The sequence below is a fragment of the Chiloscyllium plagiosum genome, unplaced genomic scaffold (genome assembly GCF_037043375.1).
Source record: "Chiloscyllium plagiosum isolate Xiang-an unplaced genomic scaffold, Cpla_swu_hap1 HiC_scaffold_37, whole genome shotgun sequence".
In the NCBI taxonomy this organism is placed as follows: Eukaryota; Metazoa; Chordata; class Chondrichthyes; order Orectolobiformes; family Hemiscylliidae; genus Chiloscyllium; species Chiloscyllium plagiosum.
The window spans coordinates 19,041,455-19,064,317 of record NW_028270175.1 but is presented as its reverse complement, the minus strand read 5'-3'; the positions used below and the strand labels follow the sequence as shown (position 1 = coordinate 19,064,317).

The 22,863-nt window shown below is 43.8% G+C and overlaps 1 protein-coding gene across 2 annotated transcripts in view; it reads right to left on the bottom strand.

Moving 5' to 3' along the window:
• Nucleotides 1-7,873: 7,873 nt before the first annotated feature.
• chd5 (chromodomain helicase DNA binding protein 5) overlaps nucleotides 7,874-22,863 on the bottom strand; it is an 89,397-nt gene continuing 74,407 nt past the window's right edge. For both annotated transcript variants that reach the window (XM_043675984.2, XM_087980421.1), the window contains 8 exons: nucleotides 22,256-22,397; nucleotides 19,827-19,970; nucleotides 19,132-19,240; nucleotides 18,039-18,171; nucleotides 14,805-15,000; nucleotides 9,635-9,795; nucleotides 9,014-9,140; nucleotides 7,874-8,093 (listed from right to left, as the gene is read on the bottom strand). In XM_043675984.2, the coding sequence (XP_043531919.2) occupies nucleotides 7,981-8,093; nucleotides 9,014-9,140; nucleotides 9,635-9,795; nucleotides 14,805-15,000; nucleotides 18,039-18,171; nucleotides 19,132-19,240; nucleotides 19,827-19,970; nucleotides 22,256-22,397 (1,125 nt within the window). In that variant the 3' untranslated portion in view covers nucleotides 7,874-7,980. The remainder of the gene's footprint in view (nucleotides 8,094-9,013; nucleotides 9,141-9,634; nucleotides 9,796-14,804; nucleotides 15,001-18,038; nucleotides 18,172-19,131; nucleotides 19,241-19,826; nucleotides 19,971-22,255; nucleotides 22,398-22,863) is intronic.

Genomic DNA, 22,863 nt, shown 5'->3' with positions numbered 1-22,863 from the left:
TAGGTTGGGGTTTGGACATTCAAAGAACTATAGTAGACTCTAGTCCTGTTACCCTGTTATTTTTTATTCCTCCTCCTACCCTTTTACACCCACTGTGTGTGATAAGGAGCAACCTTTTTGCTGAAGTGTTAAACCAAGCTCTAACCTGCCTGTTCAACTGGTTCAAATGTATGTTAAAGATCCAGTGGCGCTATTCTAAAAGGAGCAGCATTTCTTCTGGCACCTTGAGCAATATTCCTCCCTCAACCAAGTAGGTGTGAATGTACATCAATAAAATGTGCATGTTAGCTAGCTAGTTAACTTTTTTTTTGGAGCTCTTGTAATTGTAAAAATGACTGCCTCATTTACTCAAAAAATGTCTGCTATTTTGAAAAGATCCAAAAGATATTTAAAATTAAATAAATACAATTTGTTTTAGCCATATTGATCATTTACTCCTAATCAACTTAAGGTTCTTCCAAATGTGACTGGAGAGTAAAGAGTAAAAGGTATCCTTTGCTAATTCCATCTAATAATGCAGCCTAATCCCTTTGGAAACCCATGCAGTTCTACTGAATCATGTGGCAGAATGATAATTTGAATTGTCCTTCAGTATAATATTAAGACATTTTACTTCATTTGCTTTCACCATAGCCTTAATGGAAATCATCTTGGAAAATCTCAGCAGGTCTGGCAGCATCTGTAAGGAGAGAAAAGAGCTGACATTTCGAGTCTAACTGACCCTTTGTCAAAACTGACAAAGGGTCAGTTAGACTCGAAACATCAGCTCTTTTCTCTCCTTACAAATGCTACCAGACCTGCTGAGATTTTCCAGCATTTTCTCTTTTGGTTTCAGATTCCAGCATCCGCAGTAATTTGGTTTTTTTGGAAATCATCTTGTTTCTTCAAGCCTCCTTTTGTCCTCATCTCAGTGTTTTCCATCCATTTGATTTTTGTTCACCATCAGCTTCCCCATTATTGCTTTTGCTTAATTTTACTTCGCGTATAAAGTTTGTAATCTTTAGAGAAATGAATTATTGGGTCAAAACATTAAAACAAGCTAAAATCACTGCAACACAGAAATTCTGGTTATCTTTCCCATTCCCTCCTTAAGCCTCAATTTTCCAGGGCATTAATCTTTTGTTGAGGTTTGGAATGATACAGCACAGAAGGTCAAACAATCCTTTGTATCTCTTTGGAACTGTCCAGTTAATTCCATTCTTCCTCTCTTTTAGCTTTAGGCCTATGATTTTTTCCCTTTCAAATGTAAATCCGATTCACAGTTGAATTTGCTTCTACCACAGCCTCTACCCTAGCCCCTGTTCTGAGGCACTGTCTTGGAGCACTCCATATCTTAAAGCTTCCTGTGTGCAAAATAAAAGTTACTTGATGCTATCTACAGTTCTTTTGCCAATTAGTTTTAAGCTGTATAATTCCATTTCACTGAAGCATTTTTCTTTTACTGTATAAAAAACAATTATGATTTTGAACTCCTATTAAATTTCCACTTAACCATCCTTGGTCCAAGGGTAACAACTCTAACTGCACCAGTTGCTACACAACTGAAAATCTCTCATCCCAAATACTATACTTACAAATATCTTCTGCACCCTTCAAGACTTTGGCATCTTTTCTGTAGTGTGGTGCTCTGAATTAAATATGGCTCTCTAGCTGGGGCCTAATGTGAAATTATCAAGGTTAAGCATAATCTCCTTGCTTTTGTATTTTAATCCTCTGTTAATAAAAGCAAGTATTCCATATGTTAGTTTAGCAGCCTTCTCAAACTGTCTTGCTGCCTCTAAGGATTTATGTATGTTCCTGAGATGCTGTTCCTGTACTTCCCTTAAAAATTATACCATTTAATTATAATATCACATCTTCTCATACTCCCTACTAAAGATGCATCACTTCATGGTGTCAACAGACTGCTTAACCACACATGAATCTCATCTGTTTCCCTGTAACACATCCAGCATATACGCAGACTCTTATGAGGTATTGGTAGTGTCACTACTTCTGGTCCAGAAGATATGGCTTCATGTCTCATCTGACCTAGTGGTGTGTCTCAACATATCCAAACAGGTTGCTTTAAAACTATTAAAGGCCTTTATGCTGCAGTCACAGTACCCTATCTCTGGGTCAAGAGGCTGGGTTTCAAGTCCCACCTGCTCCAGAAGTGTGCAATAATATCACGTGAACAGGTTAATTAAAAAAATACACATTTAACATGAAGCATTGAATAGCAAATGAGACCAGGAACTCTGAGTCATCCTCACATAAGCTCAGAGATCACTGAAGTAAACTGTCTCAGTGAAGAGCAACATTAAATCAAAGACTTCACTAAAGTGCCCTCCCACCAGCTGAGCCACCAAGGAAGCTCTACAGCTATGAATGCAGAATTACTCTTGATAGTATCTTTATACAATGCTGCTTCATTAATTTGATGTAACAGAGAAGGTTGATGGTAATAGATGGTTTGATGTAAATGCAATTCCAAAAGATATTTGATAAAGTGCCACATACTAGGCACTTGAGGTTGAAGCCTGAGCAATAAACGACAGTGACAGGACAGAATCAAATTTGATTGAGTGTAGAGACGTGGACTGAAGGAACCTCCAGTAGAGGTTCCCCAAAGGTTGCTACTAGGACCACTGCCTTTCTTGGAATGAAAATGACTTGGACGTTGCAAATTTTAAAATATTGTCCTGTATTCCAGATAACACTGAATTTGAAAGTGTAATGAACTGTAATAAAGATATTGATAGACTTCAAGAGGGCATGGGCAAGTTGGTGAAATGAATGTGTGGCAGATTAAATTTAGCACAAGTGCAAAGTGATATGTTTTGTTGGAAAGGACAAAACAGCAATATAAAATGAAGACTATGATTCTAAAGTTGGGGAGATTGAAGTAAACAGCAGATAGGGGGCAGTGTGTGCGCAAATTGTTAAATGTGGCTGAGCTTGTTCAGAAATCTTGGGCTTCATTAATTGAGGTACAGGGGACGAATACAATAAGTTATAATGAACCTTTATAAAGTACTGATTTGGCCTCAGTGTGTCCAATTCCTTATAGTCTGTCTTTGTTGTTTAATTGTCTACCACCATTGACCGGTATGACAGGACTACAGTGCTTATCACGTTCCAATCCAGTCGTGGTTTAATGCCTTAAAGTCGCTACGATGTTGTCACGACTGTTTAACATGCATGTAATCCTGTCTTGTTGCTTCACCAAATTGGCACCTTTATTATTAGGTGTACTTGCTGCCTGATCCTAGTAATGCTTCAGTATATCATTGAGCCGAGTTGATGCTTTTGTTGTATGGTAATTGTCAAGTCAAAGATATGCCAAGCCAACAGGATTTACACTTTAGTGGATTTGAAACTCTGGTGTTGGACTGGGGTGTGCAAAGTTAAAAATCAGACAACACCAGGTTATAGTCCAACAGGTTTATTTGGAAGCTCTTGTTTTGGGAGCACTGCTCCTTCATCAGGTGGTTGTCAAATAAACCTGTTGGACTATAACCTGGTGTTGTGTGATTTTTAACTTTATACACTTTAGTGGTATACAATTCTGCTGCTGGTGGCCATTGCTCCTCTTGGGTGCCCAATTTTGATCAGAAAGATCTGCTCTGAATCTGCTGCATTTTGCACAATGGTAGTGCCACACAATACAATACAATGGAAGGTGTGGTCAGTACGTATGCAGTGGTTTCTTCTATATTGTCATGGTCAGATCTGTAAAAAGTCAAATAGGCTTTTCCCTTATTTTCTCTCCCTTGTCAGTCAGTAATCATGTTACTGAGTCATTCAATGATGGGCATTAAACACTCCCCTAACTAAATAGTTTCTCGGCACTTGCTATCCTCAGTGCTTGTTTCATAGAGGAGCATTGGTCAGCAGTTGATTGGATTGTAATAAACAGAAAGTTTTTGTGGCCATATTTGACCAGATGCCATGTGACATGGCTTTGAGTTAATACTGAGGACATTCAGTGCAACTTCCTTTAGGCGGTCCACCAGTGTGCTATCTCCTCAGGTGATGCAAGGGTCACTAGGTCAGGTTGCTGGTTGACTAGTTTCCCTATACTCTGGATCAGTGGTGCTGGAAGAGCACAGCAATTCAGGCAGCTATAGCTCTCCAATTTTGAATGAGACCCTGAGGTTAGTAAGGAGAATGTTACAGATTGTACCTTATTCTGTGAAAATTGACAACCTGGATCAATGATAGATTTCTCTTGGGGGGAACCATCACGAATCAGATTAGTTTCTAATATCAATCTGGAATTTTTATGCAATATTACTAATGGACTTTGTCCAGATTTATTTAATGAAGCTTCAAATTTAACTTTAGTTAGTTAAATTTATTTAAATCCCACAATTTGAAATGGCAGCCTTGCCGATGTATTCCAATGAGTGAACAAAAAGAATTGAACACTGACCAAAATCTGTTTGCTTGTACCTCGAAGGAACAGAAATCCATCTTAATAAAAATGGTACTCTGCACGATACATAAAGCGTCTGACTTTATAAATCAGCACATTGAGTTAAAGCTCTGAGCCTTCAAAATAGAACAAAAGTAAAGTTGAATTTGGATCTAATGGCATCATTTGCATTATGGTTGCACATTTAGAGTTGTGCTTTGACATACCAGACAATAATTCCACTCCTCAACTTTCAAGTCTTTTCACATTTGAAAGCTAGATTTGAAACTATCTCCACCAGTACTTCAGGAACTGCATTCCCAATTGTAATCATTTGCTTCACAAATGTTTTCCTCCTGCACATTTGACTTTTTTTTAAAAATCAGTCAATTTTAAATATATGCCTTTTGGTTCTTGATTTTTATACCACTTGGAGCACTTTTTAAAATTAGATTAAATTCTGTAAAAGTTTTTTTTGGGATTGAACATGTTTTGGTCAAGACTGGGAAAGGAACACTTTCACAATTCTTCACAACCTTCAAGCACTTGAATACGTTCTTATGCCCACACTCAAAGGTAAGCAAAGACCTAACTCTTTTTTTCCCTAAAAGGTATTGGTTAGTTGGGAATTGGAGTGGAAATTACCCAATTGAAAAACACCTACCACAGATCCAGTGTTAAGAACAGTTGCTTTGTCTTATCAGTGTTCTGTAACTGCAAAAGGCACCTTAATTGCATGACTGATATTATTCCATTTCTTATCCAATCTATTCCAGTCAGGCAGTACTGATGGCTATTTGCACTGTGTCCTACGTTCACTCCACTTACAGCAATGGTTGCAAATGCATATAATTTAGCTTTTAGTGGCCAAAAGACAGGAACAAGAGTGAGCCCGTTCAGTTTCTTGACTCTGTTAGACATTGTTAGATGATTAATCTATAATTGAACCTGATTAGAGGTACAGATCGTGTCATCTTTATCCTTTTTATATTCTTATCCAATAGATGCCCCCTCCCCTTAGATTCAAGAATGTGGTGCTAGAAAAACACAGCAGGTCAGACAGCATCTGAGGAGCAGGAGAATCGACATATTGGGCATAAGCTCTTCATCAGGACATGTGATTCCTGATAAAGGGCTTAGGCCTAATACGTCGATTCTGCTCCTCAGATGCTGCCTGACCTGCTGCACTCTCAACTCTGATCTGCAGTCCTCACTTTCTCCTAGATGTTGCCTATATAGAGGCTTTTTTAAAAAAAAAATTGAAAACATTGCAGATATGTTGTTCTAAGTGATGGAGTGCTTAACAACTAGTTCCAGTTATTGTAATGGGCTTCCCATTTGGAGTGATCACATACATCCACATCAAGGATCAATTCGGAGAACCAATATTAAGTGGCATTTGCTTAATGCCTCAGGAAGTCTTGTGTGGCAATCCCTTCCTGGGGATTTCTATAAATGCCTACATCCATTAGTTTGCCTCAGTACCATAACTTAGTGATTTATCATTCAAGTAGCACAGTGGAAATATCCCTACCTTTGAGCTACATAATAATCAGGTCAATCAGAGAAAATATGAGGTAACACCACCAAGATGCAGATGGACAGCTGTACATTTCACAGTTGGCTGACTAAACCTTGTCTTGCCTGTTTCAGGACTTGACCTATTGCACACTCAGCTACCTCCCACTCTTATTTCTCCCCCCACCCCCCCCCCAAACATTTATCTCTCCACCCCTTGGCTCACAGCCTCATTCCTAATGAAGGGCTTTTGCCCGAAATGTCGATTCTCCTGCTCCTTGGATGCTGCCTGACCTGCTGTGCTTTTCCAGCACCACTCTCTCAACTCTAATCGCCGGCATCTGCAGTCCTCACTTTTCGCCTAAATCTTGTCCAGGGCCAGAATTGTGTGTTTACCCACATTAGCCACCAGAGGGTGACAATGTCCATGATTTGCAGGGGTCAAACTCCAGTCTTCCAAAGTGGATTAAAGAGGTAAAAAGCACAAAACTGATTTTAGGGACTGTATTAAGATGCACTTTGAGTTTATACAGTCAGGTGCCTTCAATTTGGGTGCAACTTTCTTACTAAATAGCTTATTAATCTCAAGTAAGACAGCAGTAATATTCTGTACACAATTGGAAAATACAATAACACCTTACAAGATACTGTTTAAAAAAAAGTTAAAACACTGGAATTTGGAGTGGATATGTGCAAATGGCTGGGATTTGTCCATCAGTCTCCCATATATTAAAGTGAGAAATACAATACTATTTATAATACTGTTAAGTAAAATGATTGTTTGTTTGTCAATCATTGTCACCATAATGCCCCTTTTTATTGGATTGGAGCTAGAGCAGGCAGAGAGCTCAACCAGGATGAGTGAGAAATCAGCAAAAATTGTACTAGTGTTTTTCTGGTGCTCGCTGGGTTCTTGCTCCTTTCACTTCCTCACCTGAAGTTAGCTCAGGACGCTACGGCAATGAAGGAAATTAACGGTAAGTTGCTTACTTGCCTTCTCCAAGAGTCAGGATCACTTGTGATTGGATTGGGGGAGTGTTTAATAAACATGGGCACTAATGGATTCCCTGGCCCTGACCATTACACTTGGAAACAACAGAGGAACAGCCTCCACTGAAGTGCCTTGCCCACTTCCCACTGATGTTCAATTCTTCATTATTTCTCAATCAAATGAACCAGTTTAAATGACATTTACCAAAACGTTTAACTTGCATCAAGAACAATTCAAATCCTTTGGGTCCAGCATTGTATTGGTCATCCCCAGGGCAGTCTGTTGCAATTGCAGCAGTGTCCAGTCTTAACAAAAATTCTTCATAGTACTGAATGGTAATTGGTACATTGCATCTAATGCACTAATTCTATGTTCCATCACCGCATTTTTATATGCTGAGGGATTGTAAGGGGATATTATATTCTTGTCCTGCTAACACATAGGTGACAAGCTGAGGATTGCTCTAAACCCTTCAGCAGGACAAGATTCAGAAATTCCTTGTTATAAACATGGCTGAAATGATCATGATCAATCTATAACCTGCAGGCAACAGGTGCCCTGCTGGGAAACTGCCTCCAAATGATTTCACAGCACAGAGCAGATCTATGCTCCCCTTTTCCCAAGAGAATCCCAAAAAATCTGATGCTCTTGAAGGACAGTGTTGACCTCGACTTGGAGTTCACTGATAGGCCTGGAACAGTGCTTGGCACAGAGGAATACTGAAGGTTTAGGAGATGACATTGTACTGTAGATTATTGATGGACCTGGGGCTAATGTATCGAGCACAATCTGTAGAATCACTGATATGCCAGTAAGGATTCTCCTTTGGCCCATACCCCTACCCTCCCTGAAACAACAGTCAATGCAAGAGGAACAGTCTTTCATGAACGTGCGAAAAAAGTGCAAATATGTACAAATGAGCAGAGATTCATTATCACCCAACCCAGCCCCCCCCTCCCCCCGCAAAAAGATGGAAACAGTTTGTGTTATCCAACAGAAGTTTAAAGATGATAGGTTTGCGATGACTGCATCAACTGTCTGTCGTCTGGGAATGCCGTGGGGAACTCTGCTGTCAATCTTCAATGCAGATTACGTCATTGACTTTATTTTTCTTCTCTCCTGCTTCCAGCCCTTCCGCTAGGAGCTTTTTATCTGGAACACTCAGAGCCGAAATATTTGTGGTTGCTGCAAACAAGCAGAATTGTTTAAATAGTCTCTCCTTTTAGTTGGAAATTTGGTATCATTTTTAAAGCACACAAATTTGTAATCATTTCGCACTTTTAGTTTGATAAAACAGCCCAAGGCACTTGACAGGAGGGTAATTAAACAGTTTATTTGATATTGTTTCCATGGTGGTATACTGGGGAGGTCCAGGTGATCAAAAACCTGACTACAATGACAAGTTTTTAAAGGAACACTTTGAAGGAGGAAAGAGAGAGTCTCGAGCTTGGAATCCCTGAGTTTGGAGCTCTAACAGTTGAAGGCACAGCTGTTGACATTTGATCAAGAAAATGAAGGAGGCTAGAATCAGACTGTTTTAAACCCCATCTCACACCATTTTACTAGTGGACCATTTTAGTTTTAACACAGTAGCGTACATCAAACAAAAGAAGCTCCATGTCTTTCAATAGGTCTGTGATCCGCTTTAAATTTTCATCCTAAAAGTTCCTTCTGAACATGATGAATTTGTACAAGAGTCAGGGAGATCTTGTGCCCCAGCTCACTGACTAGTCCTGGCTACATGTGCCTGAAGAATGTAGAACTGAATTCCATCCGTGTTAATCAAAGGAGATTATTCAGTGGAGTACAATGAATTATGTTCTTTATCATTATTCATTGTGAGGATGTGGCATTACTGGATAACAAATGCTGGCGTTGCCAATTAGAAGTTTCTCGATAGAGCTGACTCTTTCTCAGTCACTACAGAACAGTTGACCACATGGGTATGAGACGGAGTCATATATAGAATGGGTAAAAATAGCCAGTTGCTCAATGATATTTGTGAATTAGATGGTCATTTATGATAATCCAACAGCTTCACGGCTATCATTGTGGTATTTTTGCAGAATTCAGGTATAAGTACTGCTTTTCTGTTACATACATACCACTGATATAGGGCCCTAGAGGCATCTGATTGTAGTTGATGAGAGCTCCAGTCCCTGGTCCCCGGAAGGTGGGTGCAAAGTTGTTACTGTACATCTGTGCTGTTCCATAGGGGCCCTGTGGAAACGGCTGTAAAAGATGGTTACTTTAAACAAAAATGAAGTCGATCAAATCAAAGTCCGGAATAGTTTATGCAAATATTTCAAAGGTGAAACTGTAACCTCTGAAGATGTTGACCCTTTAAGTCCAGCCCCTCTCAAGGTGTACCGAATGCCTTCTGTTCTCACTGGGATGCATCACAGTAAAGTGCAATTGTGTCCTCACACCCCCCAAACCACAGAGAGGGAGCTTTACTCTTTATCAAACCTGCATTACACAGGTTTGATAGGGCATTTAACACCCAGTGTTGGGACTGCCACCACTCCAATCATCAACATAAGTCATCATCAAAACGTAGATAAACTGTGCACCAGGTCTCATTATACCATTCATTGCTAATAAGGAGAACCAGGATCCTCCAGTACACCACATTGTCTTGATTCTATGGTGTTCAGTAGCAGAGGGATGGCTGCGCCTACGCTCTCACGGCCTCTTCCCCGCGATGCCCTTGCCCAGTTTCTCACCTGCTGTTGTGGTTCATTTCCCCGATTTGCCAGTCGGCTCAAAATGCTTCGCTCGGACATCTGCAGTCGTGCTGCCACAGGTGGCACCCTGGACAACATGTTGGGCAATCGCGTCACGTCTGCTTTCATGTCGCTCAGGAGCTCCTCCAGCTGATTCAGGACTGAAAGAAACAAAAAGCAAACACAGGGCAAGGAGCTCAGGGCCAGGGTTTCAGAAGCGGGGAGGATGGGAGGGGGCCACAGTGGCAACACATCACTCACAGCTGGTGAAGTGGTACTCAGTAGCTCCATAAGCCACAGTAACACCATGCAGTAGGAACAAGGAACAGCAACATTGCAGGTAGAAGTGAAGTGGGGGGGTAGGGGAGGGTGCATTGGTAGGAAACCCAATAATAAGGGTCAACAAATAGGGGGCAGTACTTCTAACACTCTACCCAGGCTCTGCAAGTACTGCTTCACCTGTAATACTTGCTCACACCTCTTCCCTTCACAGTTTTTGCTCTTTCCCTGAGCAACACTGATATGTTTATCTGTGGACTAGAAAATTATCCCGATAAATTGTGCAGAATAACACTCAACCACACGGAAGCCAGAACCTGATTGATGTCTGTGCGCGTTTGTGGTTTGGTGATATAATGATAAATGGTACTGGACAAGTAACCCAGAGAATAGAACTTAAATGGTACAAAGTGGCACTTTCAGAATTTTAATTCAGATTCAAAAATTGACACACAAAAGTGATTGTGAAGCTATCAGGCTATCATAAAAACCCAATTGATCCTTTAGGAAGCATTATCCATTCTGGGTCAATGTGTCTCCACATTAACATGACTAACTACCCAGCAAAACACTCCATTGTAACATCAACCCCAAACTGTAATGGTTCAGGAAGGCAGTCCATTCATCCCATCACCTTCTCATAGTTACTAGAGAAAGGCAACGAATGTTGTTCTTTCCAATAACCCCCACATCCTGATTTTGTTTTTGGAATGTACAAGATCAGCCTGATCCTCAGCTCACTCTGCAGAGTAGTGACTGCTGGGAGGAAGCAGAGAAAACTGCATCAGGCTGAAGTTGCTCTTCATTGGTCACTGCTTTGTCACCGAGTCAAACTGGAGAGATTATGGCAGTATCCCTGGTTTAGTAAGTCCAGAGGCTGTGGCTCATGCTCTAGGACAGGCGGTCAAACCCCACCAGAAAAACTGGAGGAATTTCAATTCATTAATAAATAAAAATCCAAAGTTGAAAGTTGGTCTCAGTAATGGTAGCCATGAAACCATCAATTGTCATATAAACTGAATTAGTTGATTAGTATCCTTTAGAGAGGGGAAATCTATACCCAGTCTGGTCCACATGGAACTCCAGACCCATTCCACTCTGAAATGCAAGACACTCCATTCAAGGGCAATTAATGATGGATCAACAAATGCTGGCCTTACAAGGTGACTCCCATATCTTATACATAGCAGCAACAAAACGGCAGTTGTGGGATCTATCCCAGTCTATACTGAATTGGCTAATCTAAGCTGGCCTGCAATTATAAACACATTGGGAAGTGGAGGGTCGGGGTGCATGGAATTTTAAACTCAGGGCTTATCCAGTCCTGACATTTCTCACCCACAGTTGTTATAGCCCAGGTAAACTCAGCAAGGAGGAGGAATTAAAAATCTGCTCGATTCAGACACTGCCATTAGCAGCATGGCCATCAGGGGGAGTCTGTGTCTTTGAGATTTTTTGTGTGTTTTGAATTGTATTGAGCTGGTTAATCTGCCTCTGCACCAGGAACATCACCTGGGGGGAAAACACTGAATATTCTGTGCTCAACACAAAGAAACCGAAGCCATTGTTCCATATAAAAATCGGGAGTTAGATGTTAAACACCACAGAGAATAGTATGAGCATTCAATCAGATCCAAAATGATTAAAATCCAGACTTACTGTTTCTATTCAAATTTAAATAATCTCCAATGGCATATCTGTCCTTTCCACAAACAGCTGGGAATGAGAGGGGGGGGGGGGGGGGGGGATTACTCCAATAACTGCTCCAGTGTATTGTAAAAATAAAAGATCTTACCCTATGAAAAATCTAAAATAACAACTTGCATTTTGAATGCACCTTCCTCGTTGTAACATACTCCACAGCTCCGTGACCAGGCAATGGAGATATAAAACCAGGAAACTAAAAGAGGATGGCTTCAGGGAGCAACGAGAGAGAGAGAGAGATGAGGCAAGGAGTTTCGGGAGGAAACTCCAGATTGTACAGTCTGGGCTGCCAAAGGTTTGTCCACTGACAGATTAACACTGGCTAGTTTGGAAGAGTCTGGAGTGGGTTGGGAGGCTGGAGGAGATTCCAGAGATGTGGGAAGAGTGGGTGTTGAAATTTGAAAAGGGGGTTAAAAACAATGACTGCAGATGCTGGAAACCAGATTCTGGATTAGTGGTGCTGGAAGAGCACAGCAGTTCAGGCAGCATCCAAGGAGCCAAGGATGACTGTTTTAAAACTGCTGGACCAGCAGCCAATGTTTGTCGGTGGACACAGAGCAAAGGGTGAATCAGCCCTGATCCAAAAGACAAAGCAGGCAGCAGAGCTTTGTACCAGCTCCTGTGTGTGTGGGGATTAACAGTCACATCATCAAGGATGGCAATACCTGAAACTTTCAGCAGATCAGCTGAAAAGGGATTGACTCAGTGATGAAAACATTCCAGTTCATGATGCAAACGTGATTGAAAGGTCGTCTTAGGAATGACAGTTTGCAAACGCCTTGGTACAGACTGATTCTCCCACTCCCCCCGGGGCAATAATGTCTCGAGAACGTTTGCTGAGGGGACCAAAAACAATGGCCTCAAGCTTCCAGATATTTAGTTCAAAGGAAAGTTCTGTTTATCCAAGGCTGTTTGTCTAATCAATTAGTCTAACCATTTACAGACAGTAGTGTTAAGAGGAGGTGATGGTGGTGAGAATAAACTACAGTCTACATAAGAAATTGGGTGACATCACCTAGAGGCAACAAAGCTGAGCATGAGCAGAACCTTGAGAGGAGACTGCATGCAAGTGGAGACACTCCGGCTACGAGGAGATGAATGAGAATAGCACCAGCTGGAGGATAGAGAGGTGTTAGAGCAGGATGGTGTGGCCAAAGGCTGCAGAGACATTTGAGGACAGGGAAAGTTTACCTTTGTCACAGTCACACAGGATGTCGTTTATGACTTTGATAAAGATGCGATGGAGCAGAAACCTGATTAGAGATTAAAATGTAATGCAGGACAGATGGGCACAGATTTAGGAAATGACCATCTGTTAGCACATCATCTTATACAATACTTAAAGACTATACCAAACCCAATGTACACTGTACAGTAGGGGTATGTGCCCCTCAGTACAGTAGGGATTTGTGCTCCCCCATCACTAAAAGGAAGGGGTGTATGCCCCACAAAAATCCATAAACTGGCCTTGGAGTTCCTAATGTAGATCACATTTGCCCCCTGGTGGAATCAGCTATACATTGACATTTTCTCCGATTGCCCAATCAGCCCCAGCTACTGAGCTTTGTACAGCTACCCAAATCTCCCTCACTGATCACAGGCCAGGTCTGCTCTATCCATTCAGATGGTGTCTGTTTCAGTTTGCTGTTAACCCATTAGTCATGGCTTTTGAGGATTAAACAAACAATTTTGTTGGTTATTGTCAAATTTCCACAATGAACAATTCCAGAAAGGAAAGAATTAACAGCTCCCTCTGTGGTTGGAATTGATCAGGGAGGTCTTCAGTGTAAGGCCCTGAAACATACAAACCTGGCGGGCCCCGGGTTTCGTCCAGGTCTGTGCTGTGTGAGCTGATCGAGATGGCAATTACTCTGCAGTCTGGTCTCTACATTATGAAAAGGGTTGTCAGGCACTGCAGGAGTTGCAAAGAAGATTAGCTAAAATGGACTTGAGGGGTAATACCCTTCACAAGAGACTGAAGTGAAGCAACTTTTCTGTAGAAATAAAAGACAGAGGTGATTGGAGATAGGCACATGGAAGATAGTTTCATTTTGGGGGAAGAAAGGAACTAGGAGCCCTTTACACCAAGTCGTCATTAATAAGTGAAATAAAGGTAAGTAATCAACTATCAGGAGGAACTAAGAGAGAGATTAAAATGTGGAAATCACTAGCATGGGGAGTGGGTAAGATGAGCAGTATACAGGATTTTAAAGGGAAAACTAGTTAAAATGATCAAGGAAAGATGAAGGAAGCTGATGGTGAGCATGAAAACCAGCAAAACAAACTGATCAATTGTCTTATTTTTATGTATTTTGCATAAAACTAAAGTAACATCAATCATCAACTTGTCATTCATTGTTATCCTCTGGTCAGAGCAAAGGGCTATTGCTGTTAAAGAATGCAAGACTCAGTCATAAGCAGCAATTAGACCCTAGTCTCAACTACAGCACGGTTTAGAGTAAAGCTCCCACACCACTGTCCCCACCAAACATTCCCAGGACAGGGACAGCATAGGATTAGCTACAGAGTAGAGCTCCCTCTACACTGTCTTCACCAAATGCTCCCAGGATAGGTACAGCACAGGGTAGGTACAGAGTAAAGCTCCCTCCACACTTCCCCACCAAACATTCCCAGGACAGATACAGCATAGGGTTAGATACAGAGTAAAGCTCTTTCTACATAGTCCCCCCAACACTCCCAGGACAGGATGAACACAGGATTAACAAAGAGCAAATCCCCTCCTCCACCCTGTCCATTTAAACTGTGCAGTAATCCTCCAACATCAAACAGGTCCCCTTGCTGCACCAATGCAGCTTAGCTGCACCGGCCAACCTGCAGCAGTTAACGTAACTCAGGCCCAGAATGCACTAGGTGGAGACTGATGAACTCAGTGTCAGCAGCTTGAGGCCAGTGTGTGACAATATATCTCTAGTCCCTCTTAGAAAGACAACTTACATTCAAAAAATAAATTAAGATCACAATTACACCAGAGCCACTTCATTACAAAAAGCTGAATTTATTCGCAGATTCGCTAAAAAGGAACAATTTTTTACAAGATGATATTGCGGGGCAGTGCAAGTGATGCTGAAACTAATCTCTTATCTCTACGATGTCCAGGACCTGTCTGAATGGTCACTATGGAGACGGGAGGTAGACGGGAGGGGGTGCTCGAATTCACGTGACAAACCTTTGTGCAGGACTGCATTGGCAGGCTTGTTACCAGCCAGGGACTCCTTCGAGAGGTGCTGGTGACTCTCAGCTAAGCATTCGACCTCAGCAAAGCGTGCGTTGAGGGCCATGGCTGGATGATTGGGATCCTGGGTCATGTTGAGGTAAGCAGCTCTCCGCAGTTGCTCTTCAATCACCAAAGCCTGCTCCAAGAGCTGGGGGGCGGGGGGGCATGGGTGTTGGTGGTGGTGAGAGAGTCAGAGACAAAAACAAATAATTAGACACAGTCACACTTGGACTTAGCTAATCTCTTCACAATTCCACCCAGCTCACTGCACCAATACACTCCTCAGCCACACGAAACCAAAGGTGAGATGAAATGCAATAGTTTAATCAAGAGGGGGGAATGGAGGAAAGGAGTGTAAAGGGGAGAAGAGAAAGAAAGTATTTTGCACCTTTCACTCCCAAGACGACCCTTGAACAGCCAATGAAATACTCCCACTGAGTTGTCACTGTTGACATTTAGGAAATAAAGCACCACAGCAAGTTCCCACAAAGAACATGATAATGATCAGACAATCTACTTTCATGATGTTAGTTGAGAGATAAGTATCAACCAGGTCACCAGGAAAAACACTAAAATAAAACAAAGAACCATATATGCTGGAGAAGAGTCACCAGACTCAAAACTCTAACTCTGCTTTCTCTCACAGACATTGCCAGATCTGCCGAGTTTCACTGGAAATTTCTGTTTTTGGACTCAGAAGAACTCCCTTATTCTTCAAAACAGTACCAACTGTAACCCGGTACGCCGCACCCTGATCTGAACTGTAACCCGGTACGCCGCACCCTGATCTGAACTGTAACCCGGTACGCCGCACCCTGATCTGAACTGTAACCCGGTACGCCGCACCCTGATCTGAACTGTAACCCGGTACGCCGCACCCTGATCTGAACTGTAACCCGGTACGCCACACCCTGATCTGAACTGTAACCCTGTACGCCGCACCCTGATCTGAACTGTAACCCGGTACGCCGCACCCTGATCTGAACTGTAACCCGGTACGCCGCACCCTGATCTGAACTGTAACCCGGTACGCCGCACCCCGATCTGAACTGTAACCCGGTACGCCGCACCCCGATCTGAACTGTAACCCGGTACGCCGCACCCTGATCTGAACTGTAACCCGGTACGCCGCACCCTGATCTGAACTGTAACCCGGTACGCCGCACCCTGATCTGAACTGTAACCCGGTACGCCGCACCCTGATCTGAACTGTAACCCGGTACGCCGCACCCTGATCTGAACTGTAACCCGGTACGCCGCACCCTGATCTGAACTGTAACCCGGTACGCCGCACCCTGATCTGAACTGTAACCCGGTACGCCGCACCCTGATCTGAACTGTAACCCGGTACGCCGCACCCCGATCTGAACTGTAACCCGGTACGCCGCACTCTGATCTGATCTGTAACCCGGTACGCCGCACTCTGATCTGAACTGTAACCCGGTACGCCGCACTCTGATCTGATCTGTAACCTGGTACGCCGCACCCTGATCTGAACTGTAACCCGGTACGCCGCACTCTGATCTGATCTGTAACCCGGTACGCCGCACTCTGATCTGAACTGTAACCCGGTACGCCGCACCCTGATCTGAACTGTAACCCGGTACGCCGCACTCTGATCTGATCTGTAACCCGGTACGCCGCACCCTGATCTGAACTGTAACCCGGTACGCCGCACTCTGATCTGAACTGTAACCCGGTACGCCGCACCCTGATCTGAACTGTAACCTGGTACGCCGCACCCTGATCTGAACTGTAACCCGGTACGCCGCACCCTGATCTGAACTGTAACCTGGTACGCCGCACCCTGATCTGAACTGTAACCTGGTACGCCGCACCCTGATCTGAACTGTAACCCGGTACGCCACACCCTGATCTGAACTGTAACCCGGTACGCCGCACCCTGATCTGAACTGTAACCTGGTACGCCGCACCCTGATCTGAACTGTAACCCGGTACGCCGCACCCTGATCTGAACTGTAACCCGGTACGCCGCACCCTGATCTGAACTGTAACCCGGTACGCCGCACCCTGATCTGAACTGTAACCCGGTACGCCGCACTCTGATCTGAACTGTAACCCGGTACGCCGCACCCTGATCTGAACTGTAACCTGGTACGCCGCACCCTGATCTGAACTGTAACCCGGTACGCCGCACTCTGATCTGAACTATAACACTGTACGCTGCACCCTGATTTGCTACCCTGACGCACTTTGTATGGCACAATCTGCCTGAATAAGCACGTAATACACTTTTCCCTGTACCTCAGTGCATGTGACAACAATTAAATAACCAATCATTGTGCGATCTTAGTTTTGAGGTCCACCCAAGAGGACAGTTTCAGCTTCAGTTTAAAGCTCCGTTAAAAGACAGGACTCCCTCAGTAGTGCACAGAATGCATCAGGCAGCAACCTGGACAAATTTCCCTGCAGTGGGATGCAGTAGGAAGATTGGCAGGTAGGACAGGTCATAAGGATGGTGCTGAGCTGGAAGGTTGGAATGGGGTAAGGTGGGGGGAGGGGAAATGAGGAAACTGGTGAAGTCCACATTGATGCCCTGGGGTTGGAGGGTTCCCAGGCGGAAGATGAGGCGTTCTTCCTCCAGGCGTCAGGTGATGAGGGGCCCAGGACCTGCATGTCCTCGGCAAAGTGGGAGGTGGAGTTGAAATGTTCGGCCACAGGGCGGTGGGATTGATTGGTGTGGGTGTCCCCGAGATGTTCCCTAAAGTGCTCTGCCCCCCACCTTACCCCATTCCAACCTACCAGCTCAGCACCATCTCATGACCTGTCCTACCTGCCAATCTTCCTTCCCACCTATCCATCCACCCTCTTCTCCAACCTATCACCTTCATCGCCACCCCCATCCACCTACTGCACTCTTGGCTACCTTCTCCCCAGCCCCACACCATCCCATTTATCTCTCCACCCCGGAGACTCCCTGCCTCATTCCTGATGAAGGGCTCCTGCCCAAAACGTTGATTTTCCTGCTCCTCGGATGCTGCCTGACCTGCTGTGCTTTTCCAGAACCACTCTAATCTTGACATGCGCACCAGTACAGACAAGCAAATGCACACAGGCACAGCCATACACCCTCACACACTGCCCCACACAAATACACATGTTGAAACATTTAACATGTTGCCACACACTGGTGTACCTGGACACGCACAAACAGCCTTGATTTACCTTGAATCTTCTAGCTAAGAATTTGTTTTTCATTTCCAGGAAATTCCCCTTGTTCATCTCGGCTTTGAAAGGCTCATTTATGATGGTGTATCGAGGATCGTTTTGTATATCCTGCCAGCGAGCGTAGCCATGACCACACAGAAACGTTAAGGAGAACATGGGCAGAGAAGGCACATTTCGGTGGATGAGATATCACATATGATGACTGTAAGAGATACAGGGACGATGGAGGTGCTGGGGAAAATCAGAGTGAAGCTACCTCTGCACTTCCAAACTGAAAATAAAACTCCCCTTCTACACTGTCCCTGTCAAACATTCCCAGGACAGGTATAGCACAGGTTTAGGTACAGAATAAAAATCCCACTCTATACTATCCTCATATTTTAAAATTATGTTGCTCCCTCAATGTAAGTTTCTGTTCCCCACACTAGGTGTCCATGAGTTTGATGCTCAGTTTCTGTCAAAGGGAGGGGACAGTTAGGACAAAATATTAATTTACAGGGACAGTGGGTGAAGAATACTTTGCACATTGTCAATGACTAGGAGCCCTTTGGGAAGACCATGTTTGGGATCCCAGGAATACTTCTGGCACCCATGCTGCCAGAAGAACACCACAATATCAGAATGACTCCAAACAGGAAAAGCTGCGGGGACTGAGACATCAGCTAAGAAAGCTGGTGGAAGCGTTTGTTGATAACGAAGGGCTGATGTTTCTGTCCACATGGAAGAACTCAACTATGGCCCATACAAGAAGCCATAAACAAAACCAGTAGGGAATTCAGGAGAAACATTTGCATCCACAGAACAGTGAGAATGTGGAACTTACTAGAGGAAACATATGGATGCACATAAGGGGAAAGGAGCAAGGAATGGAAATGTTTATCGATAGGACATGACGACGCCAGGGAAGGAGCAGGCTCATGTGGTGCACAAACGAGAGCCTGAACGAGGTGGGCTGAGTGGCCCATTTCTCTGCTGTATCAGTGATTGTCACCTGCTCAGTGTGCCGACACATTTCACACTGCGCCTTTAATGTAGTCTCTCAAATCCAAGCCCAGTCCTGCCCCAATCCCACAACTCAGCAAAAGGATACGCAACTATCCCTGCCAGGAGCCAATAATCGTGCCTCCTGTGCCAGATATCATAGATCTTTCCGGAAGAAACCGCAGCCCGCTCCTCATTCTGCCAAAGCGTGTGCAATTCTGAACAAACAAGAACACAAATTACTCATCAGAGCTGATTTAGAACATGATGGTGGAATTTCAGTTCAGTAAACAAATCCCTAATAATAAAGACCATTGTGTAACGATGACCGTAACCATCATTCACTCTTCCACAAACCCATCGGCTTCACGACCTGTTCACGGAATTACACCCACCAACAGCTTCCAAGTCACACAGCGCCTCACTCTGGAGGCTCTGTGACACACACACACACACACCACCTCACCCTGGGGGCACTATCCCACATATACACACACCCCCACACAGGCACACAAACACATTCACAGCCTCACCCTGGGGACACTATCCCACTCCCACCCCCACCACACACACATCCCCACCAATCCCCCTTGATGAGCCAGTAATGATGATTAATGGTCAGACACACTTGGTTAAGCTCGAGGGGAAAGTGCAGGATGGAGAGAAAGCAGCAGCAGGAGCAGCTGGGAGGATCCCAGTCAGATACTGGGACAGAGACAGAGAGAGATTGTGGTGATGCAGCTACAGGTTCCATCTTACTTACTAAGTGCTAAGGTTACTGTCAGGGGTTAACGGATGGTTTACCTGTGAAACCACCATCTGCAATATTGAACATAAATTTTCCTTTGCCAGACTGATCTTTTCTCTCTTCTTCCTCTTTCACTTCTTTTAATATCTCTCCGTTCTGTAGTGTTTCTGCAATCTCTCTCTCCTCATTCACATCTTCAGCTGTCAAGAGAAACAGAAAGTAAATCCTATTTCCACAGACACCCAGCCAATCAGAATCACTGAGAAATTGGCTACCTGCCAAAACATGATCCTTTTTTTATGGAGACCACCACCTAGCCACTCCCAATCCAGAATTGGGGAAATGATACTGAATTCCCTTCGGAACTATCTTTTTGTCCTGCTGCTTTTAGGTGGACTGAAATCATTCTGACTGATGCTTTAAACTGTACATTGCATTAAAGTCCATCAGTTTTTGTTTAACACCTGTTACTTGATTCACTTGTACTTTCAAAAAGTTGCGAACCACATCACATTTTCGCCCGTCAAAAGTCTCCTTATCCTAACACCTGTCATTGCAACTTGTTAAAGGGACATATGTGTATCTGCAAATAGATCACACGAGAGCTGCTTTAGTCCCACCTGGCCCATATCCCTCCAAACCTCTCCTGTTCATGTACTTATCCAAATGTCTTTTAAACACTGTAATTATACCCACATCCACCACTTCCTCTGGAAGTTCATCCAACACATGAACCACCCTCTGGTTAGAGACCCTGAACGTTGTCAGGATAAACCCAGCAATTACAGACCAGTCAGTTTAGATTAGATTCCCTACAGTGAGGAAACCCACACAGACACGGGGAGAGTGTGCAAGCTCCACACAGACAGTCGCCTGAAGCTGGAATCGAACCTGTGACCCTGGTGCTGTGAGGCAGCAGTGCTAACCACTGAGCCATCATGCCGCCCATGGTGATGAAGCTTCTATTATTCCAGGTACAATCAGTAGTAAAATGGAAAAGGTGGATTGTTTGGGAACAGCCAGCATGGAATTTTAAAGGTGAAATGGTGGTTTCAGTAACTTGCTGGAGATTTTTGAAGAGGCCACAGAAAGGGTGAACGATAATAATACGATTGGACGTGGTGTACATGGACTTCCGTAAGGTGTTCAATACAGACTTGTAAGAAAAGTTACGCTTTGTGCAATAAAAGTGGCAGTAGCAACATGGATACAAAACTGGCTGAGGATCAGGAAACAGTAATAATCAGTGGGGTTTTTTGGGCTACAGAAAGGCTTTCAGTGGAGTTCCCCAAAGGGTTACAATTGGGAGCTTTGTTTTTCTGACATAGATGAGTGACCTAGATTTTGGTGAACGGGGAGAATTTCACAGGTTGAAGTGAAACTCGGAAGCAGTGAAAACTGTAAAGGTTTAAAAGGACGTTAACAAGTTGGTGGCGTAGGCAGGTAAAGTTCAATGAAGGGAAAAGTGTGTAGTGGTACATTTTAGTTGGAAGAACATGGACAGACAATATAAAAACAAGGAAATACAATACTTAAGGGGTGCAGGAGCAGAGGGCTCTGGGTGTGGATGTGCATAAATCACTGAAGGTGGTAGGACAAGTGGACAGAGCAGGTGATAAAGTAGACGGTGTCCTCAGCTTTATTAACAGGGCATAGTGTACAAGAGATGATGAGGATGCTGCACATGCACAAAACACTTTATTATATTAATATTCCCTACAGTATGGAAACAGGCCCTTCTGCCCAACAAGTCCACACTGACCCTCCAAAGAGTAACCCACCCAGACCCATTTTCCTACATTTACCCCTTACCTAACACTACGGACAATTTAACATGGCCAATTCACCTCACCTGCATATTCTTGGACTGTGGGAGGAAACCGGAGCACCCGGAGGAAACCCACACAGACACGGGGAGAATGTGCAAACTCCACACAAGCAGTTACCCAAGGTGGGAATTGAACCCAGGTCCCTGGTGCTGTGAGGCAGCAGTGCTAACCACTGTGCCACCCATGATGGACATCAGCTGGAGTAGTGTGTACATGTAGGGGCCACATTATAGGAAGGATGTGAATGCGCTGGAGAGAGTACAGAAGGGATTTACAAAAATGGTTCTAGGGATGAGAAACACCTGGTGTGAAGATGGACCTGGAGAAGTTGGGATTATTCTCCTTGGAGTGAAAGGGAGATCTAACAGAGGTTTTCAAAATCACAAGGAATCTGGCCAGAACAGGCAGGGAGAAACGTCCCTGCCCAAAAGGATAGACAGTGTTGGAGTACAGAGTTCAATTCCAAGAGATGTTTTTGGATAGTTATTTGAAAAGAAACAATTTGCAATGTCTTGTGAAAAAGGCAGAAGGGTTACATTAAGTCATGATGCTTGTTGGATAACAGAAACAATGGACTGAATAGCATCTTCTGCACCATAATAATTGTGATGCTGTAGCCATGGTCCCTTATCCTCACTGTCACCTCCAGTTCATACCTTTAGGTTGAGAAGGGGTAGCCAACTCCTGTGGTTCACACTCTCCCTTCTCCCCTGCTCCTGCCTCGTTCACTTGTTTCTTGCTCTCCCCTGTTTCTTGAGGCTTCTCACTGACAGAAACAATGCTCCCGCCACTGGGAACCTGGAAAACATCAGGAGAGAAATCAGTGTAGGTACAAACATCAACCAACTGAGGCCTTCCCACCCTCCCTCTCTCCCTCCTCTCCTCTCCTCTCAGTGATCACTGCCTTCAGGATACAGGCTAATTGGGCAGTGAACTCTCCTGCATTTTTTTTTGCTTATCAAAATGCTAAATTGGAGGTAGATCAAGTTACCATTCTGCATCCACTGCTGTTTGTGTTAGTTTCAAGCATCCACCATATGCTTCCTCATACCTCTATTAACCAACTTTTTTAAAAAACAACTTTTTCCCTGAAATATTAATTCTGATTTCTCTCCACAGATACTGTCAAACCTGAGATTATTTTCCAGCACAATTTCTGTTTTTGTTTCTGATTTCCAGCATCCACAGTGCTTTCAGTTTTTATTAAAGGATTGGACACTCTGGAGGCAGGAAACATGTTTCCACTGATGGGTGAGTCCCGAAC